Genomic DNA, 9,606 nt, shown 5'->3' with positions numbered 1-9,606 from the left:
TTGCAATGCCCTGAGCCAGGAAGAGCTACGAAAAAAAATAAAACCAACCAGAACAGGATCTCCTGCACACCTCGCCCCAGCAATGGGGTCCAAACACAACCCCGGTGATGCCCACCAAACAAAGGGTTGGACTTTGGCTGTGATAACAAGAGTTTATTGCAATCTCTAGTCACAGAGGTCAGGCAGAAATTACACTGTTATGTTTAAGGCATTAAATCGGTGTGGATTAGGGTGATAGGAGACATTTTTAAGATGGGAAGAGCAGAGTGGCAGCCCTCACATAAAACCCGTGCCCCCAGGCATGTGGGAATGGGTGGCTCCTCCATCCTGGGACAGCACATGGACCATTCATAGATTTTGCTCCATCAGAGTGATAATCTGCCTGTACATCCGCTGAGGGGCGTCCTGACCCCAGTGGTGGTCGAAATGGTTCCAGTCAGGAAAGTGCTCGTGATGAACAAGGTTGGTGATGCGGGGGAGCAAGCGCTGGGTCTCCAGAGGGGGATTCACCCAGTCCTTCCCACCGCTCCACAGGGCGGTCGGCACCATCATGTCTTCTATCCTGTACAAGGGGGGAGTGGTCTGGGAGGGGAGAAACACTTCAGTTATTCGTGGGTTCTGACACTAATAGGTGGGGTGTCATGCTCCTGGCATCCCAGAGGACTCGCTTCATGCTGGCCACTGGAGGGGCTACCCCCAACCTGGCTCTAGCCAGCCTCATCCTCTGCTCCTCCTTCCACAAGTGCCCATTTACCTGGTTGTACTTCTCTTGGTTCTTCTCCCCATAGTCAAACTGCTTGAACTCCCCGGTTTTGGCAGTCTGAAAGGCGGAAACAAAATGTTAACCCCGTGCGAGTAATGCCCTGGATCAGCCCTACCACGAGTACAGGGCAGCAGCACGGTCCAGGTGCGTGCTCTCTGCCCAGCACAGCCCTGGTGTCTAGGCTGGCACTTGCTGGTGCCTGTCCTGTGGGCCAGAGTGAAGAGAGAGTCCAAAAAACACCTACGTGGTGTCCGTACCCGGGATGGCGGCAGGCATCTGGGTGGCTCTGCCTTGGCCAGCCAGAAGCGCTAGGTAGCAGCTGTGGCATTTGAGACACTTTGGTCTAGGCACTTCAAAATAACTTTTATTGGTGTGACAGATGGAAGCGATGCACTTCACTTACAGAGAGAAGCAGCAATACCTTTATTGATATAAAACAGGGGTTTAACAAAGTTTGATGGTAAATGCGACAAGATTCGAGATGGCAAGGCACACTTGGTTATTTACTGCACAGAGGTCAAGGTCAGACAGAGCTGTCATGGAAACCCTCCCATTGAGTCACGAGGCTCAGAAAGGACCCCCTTGCTTTCTAAACTCCTTCTCAGAGAGGAGTCTGGGTGCAGCTGGATCTAATCCTAGTCCCAGACTTGGTCAACGGTTTATACCTAAAGGATTATATGTGCACAATCAATCTTTTATATCACTTCGCTAAGATTTCAAAGTTTAGCGTGCTGCTAGTCACTTACCGAGGATCTGTTGCGGCAAGGAATCTCTCAATCTCAAGAAATAAACGTAACCTTGAGCGGGCATCCCTGCTTAAAGGGAGTTCCTGGCATGCAGCCCACTGCCGTGCAGGAGGGCTCAAAGGGCTCTTGGGCTGTTCACTATTTACGGAGGTAAGATGATTGACCTATAGTCATATTTGCATGTTGACCACAGTACCAGCGTTGCTCAAGTTAGCCCTTGCCTATTGTGTTCTTATCTGTCTCACCGAAACCACACTGAGCCCGGTGCTGCCATCACGACTAGATGCGCCCATGGTGGCCACCACAGGTGGTTGTCGCTTGGGCAGAGTTACAGGAGAGAAAGGTCAGGTTGGCACCTGGAGAGGGGGAGCGCACCATCACCATTGGCTTTGCCTGATGCCACCTCCTTACCTGTCTCCAGGGTAAACGAAGCGGCATTGTAAAATATCATTTTCACAGATGAAAAGAAAAAGCTTTGGTTACAGTCATTATAAAATCAGAATCTCTACCTGTCCCCAGTGGAGAAGAGTTTTTACTGATGTATAGTCTGGAAAATGAGCTAGGTATACATCCAGTCGGCTCTACGGGAAAAAGAAAGTATTTTCTGAGTGAGCAGGTAATGATGAAAATCTGTCTAGGAAAAAAAATCATTCTGTCTTGTAACTGTAACACAGATTTTGTATTCTCCAGCAGTATCGTATTCTGTTTAGAGCTAGGAGTAGCTTTTAAAGGCAAACCAGTTAACCACCACTTTAAAACGGGAATACAACTGTCCCAGTCTTTTTTTTTTTTTTTCCCATCAGCAGAAAATAAGGCAGGAGTTACCTTTCCTTTGCAGACAAGACCACAGGTGATTCTTTCCTACCAAAGTCTCCATTAGGTTTAACATCAACTGAAAGAAGTCTCCAAATAACTGCTGCCTTGAACAGCGCTTTTCGCACTTATTTTGGTTTTTTTATACTCATTTTTGTGTCTCATTAGCTATCTCCGGGTGTCTAGGAAAACTGGAGATGGCTGTGTCCTAGAGAGGCTGATGCACCTACCACGTTCAAGTTGTTCTTGTTGTACCCGCCGATAAGGAAGATCTCATTTTCACAGACTTCAGCTGTTAGCAGGTTGCTGCATGTCTTGGCCAGGGTGGCTCTCTCCTTCCTCCCCACCAGAGTCAGCTCTTTTGTTCCAAATATTGCCTGCAAGAGCGCAAGGAAACAGGTCATGGTGGGTCCTGCAATCCACATCCCCTCTCCATGAGAACCACTTGCCTCCAGATAGCGCTGACAGGCAACTCCTCAGTATGGTTGTTGACACATTTGGGCTAGCCTGCTTTCTGAGGAGGTTGACCCATGGCCACACCCAACTCTCGGAGCGACATGAAACCATCACCATCCTTTCCGTGCCATGGTGTTGCTCCCATCATCCTGATGCGTCATCTCTAAGGTACCAGCTTCCAAAGTTCAGCCCGGGATGGCCAGACTCATACCTCTGTTGACAGATGCTCCTCAGGAGCAGCGTGTCCAGGGAGAGTGCCAGCTCCCCTTCCAGCCCTTCTCCAGCTGCTGGAGCAACGAGTGGAAGGGAGGTGATGTGGGGCTGCCCTGAGCACCTCCCGGGCTACGGAACTGGCATGTGGTGAGGTCAATAAGCAAAAGAATAAATAGCAATGATAGAGAGGTATGTATATTTTAAACGGTGAAATCTGTTTGTGCTCAACTGGACAGAGAGGGACATCCCTGCTGTTTGGGATGGCCCATCTACCCACACATGTCCCCAGCGTCTGCTACAGGCATGGCCTGAGTGCACAGTGGCAAGACACAGGGGATGTGAGTTGCTGAAAGCTCCTGGGTTTCAGTAGTAACAACACACAAACACTTCACGTACCTTCAGCACCACATCTGGTAAAAATGCTATCTTTAACACGGGGCCTTTGACGTGATGAAAGGTGTAGAGAGGAGCCAGTGCAAAGAAGAGTTTGATCTTCTCAGCCAGCTTCGGCATGCTCGAAAATGCTATGAAACCTGAAAAGCAGCAAGAGATCACAACGGTAACCCCAAAAGCAACAACACTCGTGTCAGGCCTCCTGTCTGGGACACGGGGTCTAAACAAAACGAAACGATCCTGGGTGGCTGGGCAAGACGTGGCAATCCTCTCCCATGCAGAAGGGCTGAGAAGGCAGGTAGGAAAAGTGGCTGCATGAGCCAACACATTCCCGTCCCCAGCAGTCTCCAGTTTGGGACAGATGTTGCTGCCCGTCTCCCATCACATCTCCCATCACCCTGCTCCTCCTCCTCACTCACCCAGAGAGTTGCCCTGAGCGTGGCCGACATAGAACAGTTTGTCCTGCCCAGTTTGCCTTAGGATGAAGCCCACCATGGCAGGGAGGTCGTACACAGCCATCTCATGGAAGCTGGAGAGCAAGGGGAGAAGCTAGAGGAGATGCCCACTTCCCAGCCTCCCATGGGCATTGGGTGGTGGGTGCTGGCAGCCCCCAATCCTTGGTGGCCTTCTCACCTGAAATCCCAAAACTCCTCTTGGTCAACAGAAAGGTTCAGATGGCGGCGGGACCAGCTGTTGCCCCGGCTGTTTCCAATCCAGACGTCGTACCCCGCGTCTGCGAGGATGAAGCCCAGGCTGCTGTTGGGGATGTTGTCCACCCAGTTGCCACCATCTAAACTGAAACCGTGCACTATCAACACGGGTGACCTGGATCCTAAAAGACGAAAAATCGAGTACTTCACACAAGAAAGCCCCTTTCCATATAGAAATAAAATGGCCCTGTGCATATCAGTATTGTTTTCTGCAGGCTGCACATTAAATGTTCCTTTCTCCAATGATTTCCCTGGCTCTGCTGGTGCTTTATTGTTTGAAGGACTTTTGCCACACCTGGCCCTGAGTTATCAGGAAACCTTGGACCAGGGCAAGGGGTTTGCTCCAGGGAACGAGCTGGGGCTCGCTGGCTCGTGCCACCCTGTCCCAGGTGCAATGAAAAACTATGCTGAGCTCCTGCATTCCCAGGGCTCAAGGCAGCTGGACAAAAGCTTTTCATCCCCCTTCCAGCTGCCAAAACTGTGTCTGAAGGCACAGGTGTTCACACTGGCTTCCCCTTGCACACTGCCTCATCTCTACCCAAGGTCACAGCTGCCTCACCCTCGATGAAATCGAGCCCACCTGAGTTCCCAGCGTCCCCTGTGCCGTGGGGAATCCGGTTGAGGCTGAGGAAGTACCCATCCTCCGTCAGTACATCGTACTCCTCACTAGGATACCCATGGAAACGGATCTTCTGGCTCTGCAGGGACAACAGTCCAAGGAAGAGAGTGACACACTGGTGTCCATCACTCCACACCTGGCCCAATTATAGCCACTCCTGCCACCCACCCTCTCTGGTGTCATCTCTGCCTGCACACACGAGACCTGAAGGTCCATCTACATTAGAGGAAGTCTAGGGAGAGGGCAACCTCAAGCTGAGGGCATGAAGTGAATGGCACCCATGCAAAAATAGGAAACTTGGTGCCCCAAGCCTCCCAGCTGACCCCAGGTGCAGATGCCAGGGGAAGGGATGGGGAGAGCCTAGCTGGTCCCTCAGGGAGGACTTTGGGCACACCACCTGGGGAAGCCCAGGCCTCATGAGGGGTGGGTTTGACCCCCTTGCACTTACGATATTCATGAACTGCTCGGGGTTGTCATGGCTTGCTCCAGTGCGTGGGATGGCGTTGCCCAGCCCCTGGGCCAGGCACAGGGCCACCAGCAGCAGCCACATCTTGCCTCTCTGCAGTGCCTGGGAGATAAAGGGATTGACATGAGCATGATGGTGACTGCACTGAGTTACGAGGAAATGCTGTGAAGTTCCAGCATTGCTGGCAGTGCTGCCAATACCTGCAACACGCTTTGGGTGTTTTGAACCCCAACCATGCCAGCTGCAGCACCACATGGGACTCTCTGTTTGGCACTGGGCACTCAGCAGCATCCTGCAGCTCTGGCTGCAGTCAGCTGATCAAGAGCACATAGTGGGTGTCCTTAGGGCCCCAGGGGATGCAGGGGTTGAATTGAAAAGATACCACATCTGGCCTGGGATCCAGACTTCAGGACAGGTCCAGGAAAGACCATTTGCCTGGTGACCCTGTTGCAAGAGCTAGAAAGGACTCTGCCTCCCAGAGGAGGCGTCTGGGTGCATTTTTGCAGCATCCTTACAGCATGGAAAAGTCTTCCTGGGCTGCTCAGGAAAATGGGAACACCTACCCACCGCGCACCATCATGGGAGCAACAAAAAACCCCTCACTATCACACATTTAAAAAAAAGTGTCAACTCAAGTCTTGCTCTGTGTTCAAGTCCACCAGCAACATCTTGGTGCCTATGTCTCCCCGTGCAGGTGAGGATGTCTTTGGATTAAATTGCTGTGGTGGTTGAACGAAGGAGAGGTCAGATTGTCCTATGATTCTGTAGACAAATAACATTGCTAAACCCCCTCTCCCCTACTGGCACTCGTCCTTTCCAGATGCCAAACACCAGTGGCCACAACTGCAGGCCAGATATATTTTAAGGGGCTTTTAGTCTGTAGCCCCTCCAAACTGCTTGTGGAAGGACACTAAGGACAGCAGGAAGGAAGGAATTACAGCAGCCACCTTCTCACCAGGCTCAGTTGCACACAGACACAGGCAAGAGGTTGCAGGTCATGCCTGGGGACATCAGAGACAGAGCAAATTACTGAAATAGCCACCTCAGCAAGCAGTGTGGATTACAAGGGATCAAGAAGCCAAGCCTGCGTAGAAATTAGGAGACGCCATAGGGGCCCTTCCCATGCCAGATGTAACAATATGCTTCCCAGTGCCATTTTCCTGTTGCAAAACCCACCCTGAGTTTTCATACCAATGGTATTTTCTCGATGAGTATGTCACTTAGGAAACAGCTTCCTTCCCTTGGCTCTGCACCTTGGCTTTCAGGACTTGGCTGGACAAAACCAGGGCTGGCCTGAGCTAGCACCAGGGATGATCCTGTTCTGAGTAGGGGTTTGAACCAGAGGTCTGTAGGAGTCCTCTTCCAAAAGCCACGGCTGGACTGGATGCAGACGCAGTGGCCTTTCCCCGTTGCCTGGGCAGAGAGGTTTCCATCTCTGCTGAGCTCGGTCCCCACAGTCCACCTCCCCTACATCTGCATCCAGCCCTGCACATCATCATATGCAAGAGAACCTTCCACTGCCCCATGAGTGGCAACAGGTCCGTGGTTTCTGTGACTCACGCCTGGCTCACAACCCTGCACATTTTGTGGTGAGGATTTCCTCCACCCAACGCCCCTCACCCAGCTCCTGAGCAGTGGCACTAAGTTTTCCCATATGTCTTGGGCATCGTCGCAGTGTCATGGTGGCACAACACAGTGGCCATGACCTGTGACAAGCTGTGCCACAAAGCCCACAGATGCTAGTGAGAGCACTGACAAGCATTCAGCCACTTACAGAAGCAACTCCTTCTGGTATCCCAAGAGATTAAAGCCTTTGTGGCAAAGGAGGAAGGATTAGTCACTGCACATACCTACGGCATTCAGCAAGCACTAATAGACTCAAGTTTAGATGTAAAAACATGGTAGGAACACACGAAGACCAGCCAAAATTACAGTCCTCACCTCCTGCACCCAAGCCTTGGGGTCACACAAGTCATCAGAATTGTGTCCCTCCTCAGGTACCCAGCACTGAATGGAGCCAGCCTGTGGTGGTGCATCCCCTGTTGCTGCCCCAGCAGGGGAGGACTTGGCAGAGGAGATGCCAGCTCACTGCTTCGCAAGGGACCCACCTGCATTGCCCAGCAAGGCTTGCCTCCACAGAGCTCAGCCACAGCAGGGCCGTCTCCTCCAGCCCCCAACTGCCCATCTCCAGCTGGCACCGCCGCATGCTGCCATGCTTCAGAGCTCCAGCACCGCTTGATGGCACCCCAAGGCTCAGACCCTGAGTGCTTTGGATCACTGAGTTCAGCGGTGGGTCCTCCCACCACTTGCCTCCAGCACCAAGACAAAGTATGAAGCAGAGACATCAACAAACTTGAGAAGAGCCCAACAGTGCCTTCCTCAGAAGAGGGAATGCAACGTGTCCCATCATCCAAACTCAGAACCATTAATGCAATTGGCAAACTGCTGCTCAACTGTGAGTCCCTGGGCACAGGCAAGTAGCACAGAGGAGAGCAGAGATGGTCTCTGCTCCTTCTCAGAGGTGCCATTCCTCACATATCAGCCCTGGGTAATCCAACCAAGCCAAAGCTAGGAGTGCAGGGACACCCCATGCCCCACAAAGCCAAAATGGATGGAGACCCAGGAAAATGTCTAACCACAGCCAGGAAGACTCACTGCACTGCCTCAGCTCACTGGGAAGCACCAGAGCTCACGCTTGCAAAAAACAAGGAGCTCAGATGCAGAACTGCAAAGCAGACCCTTCAGAGGACAGTTTAACTCCGATGGTGATCAAAATGCCCGAGTTCTCCAAGCATAAAATGAACAACTGAAGGGATAATAAAGCCCCTTGGCTCGGTTGGGATCCTTTCTTCCAGCAACAGCCTGGACTAGAAGAAGGGCACGCATTGCACATCAACCTGACCTGTGCTCCAGGCCTGTCCACGCAGTCAGGAGCATCGGCGGCACTGAGTGAACATGTTCTCTTGGCTTATAAAGACACATGGAGAGGTTGGGACTCATCTGTCAACATCTGAAAGCCCAGTCCCTCTCCAATCCCACCACCCGCTCTTCTTCTCCAGCCTGATGATTCAGATGTGGTATCCCAAACCCCAGAGAGCGCAGCAGCAAAGCACCACATCTTGAAGGCAGATAATGAGCTGTTGGGCAACGTCCCCACCAGTGGGAACACCCAGGCCTTGTGGCATCCTGCAATTGGGAGTTGCATTTTTGGCATATCTCTGCAGAGGGATTCCAGCCGCCTCATCTGTAATATGAAGGGCAACGTGCTCTGGGGTTGCCAGACAGGTCACCGGCTGGTCACGCTTGGCTTTCCCAGTGTAGGTACCCATTGGCAATGCATGATAACTCTGTATGTCAGCAGCAGGAACAGGGATGACCATGCTGCGTAGAGAAGGTGGCACGACCATGCTGCCTAGAGAAGGTGGCACAACCATGCCTGGGTTGAAAGGGAAGAGGCAAAGCTCACCCAGGAAAGCAAAAAGAAATACCAGGTTCACATGACACTGACGGTCTGACTTTTATCCACGTGGAGATCCCAAGACTCAAAGTCCAGAGGGTGCAAAGTAAACCTCACTGGGGCAGGTATAACAACCAGCCCTCCTCTGTGTCCATAGACCCCTTCAAACACATGTCTTCCAGCCCCATCACCTCTCCTGCCAGGAGAGCAATGGTGGTGGGAAGGGACCTCTGGGGTCTGTATCGCAGCCTCCCACTCACAGCAGAACTGTCACCAGCAGCTGTGTCTCTGTCTAGCCAAGGTGGACTCATATGACTGCAAAGCAGCATCCAGGAAAAAGCCAGGAGGAGGAAAACACGAATTAACCAGCCTGGCGTATGGGACAGTCATCCCTGAGACAGCAGTTAATGTATTAACAGTTTCTGGCCTACGCTGTATTCCCCAGCCCCCATGCAGTGCTCACTGAGAACAAGAGGCTGGGGTCCCACCTGGGTGCACTTCTCCCACAGCTCTCACAGTTGAGGCATTGGACCTCTCTACTTTCTGCCAGCTGGGGAGAACAGGACAGTCAGCATGGGAGCTGCACAAGGTCACAGCCCAGATCCTCCTTTCCTTGCACCACCCCGGGGACTCTCAAGAGCTTACTGGGAAGCTGTGACCCCCTCTTCTCCTGGTGGCATGTGGGTATTGATGCACACACCAAAGCACAGTGGCACCTGTTGCCAAGCCAGGGCCAGTGGAGCCCTGGGACAGCAGTCTCACAGTTCACACGCCCCAATGTATTGCCTTTGACGATGGTCCCTGCATGTAAGATAACGAGATCTGAATAATTGGCTGTAAACTTTGTTTTGAAAGTCCTCTCCCCATGCCACAGCTCTGCTCATACCTTCCTTGGGCATTTACTGCCAGCCACCTCTGGAGACGTGTCTGCCCTGGCCATGCTGTTGTGCCCTTGGTTTTGAGATGCTTT

At 52.2% G+C, this 9,606-nt stretch overlaps 1 protein-coding gene across 1 annotated transcript; it reads right to left on the bottom strand.

Annotated features, from left to right (window-relative positions):
* Nucleotides 1-348: 348 nt before the first annotated feature.
* On the bottom strand, nucleotides 349-5,185 carry LOC141745026 (lipase member M-like). Its single transcript, XM_074592084.1, has 9 exons — nucleotides 5,162-5,185; nucleotides 4,675-4,792; nucleotides 4,018-4,216; nucleotides 3,804-3,913; nucleotides 3,388-3,524; nucleotides 2,553-2,699; nucleotides 2,019-2,090; nucleotides 755-820; nucleotides 349-582 (listed from the first exon to the last, which is right to left on the bottom strand). The coding sequence occupies exons 1-9, from the start codon at nucleotides 5,168-5,170 to the stop codon at nucleotides 349-351; spliced, it is 1,092 nt and encodes a 363-aa protein (XP_074448185.1). The 5' UTR covers nucleotides 5,171-5,185.
* Between the last annotated feature and the right edge of the window lie 4,421 nt (nucleotides 5,186-9,606).

This window comes from Larus michahellis, chromosome 6, assembly GCF_964199755.1.
Source record: "Larus michahellis chromosome 6, bLarMic1.1, whole genome shotgun sequence".
Taxonomy (NCBI): Eukaryota; Metazoa; Chordata; class Aves; order Charadriiformes; family Laridae; genus Larus; species Larus michahellis.
This window is presented reverse-complemented; position numbering and strand designations above follow the sequence as displayed.

Coding starts and splice junctions, on each gene's coding strand:
- LOC141745026 (XM_074592084.1), bottom strand. Junction 2,700..3,387: donor TACCAGATGTGGTGCTGAAG/GTACGTGAAGTG, acceptor GCGCTCTTGCAG/GCAATATTTGGAACAAAAGA. Junction 821..2,018: donor CTCTTCTCCACTGGGGACAG/GTAGAGATTCTG, acceptor TCCGCCTTTCAG/ACTGCCAAAACCGGGGAGTT.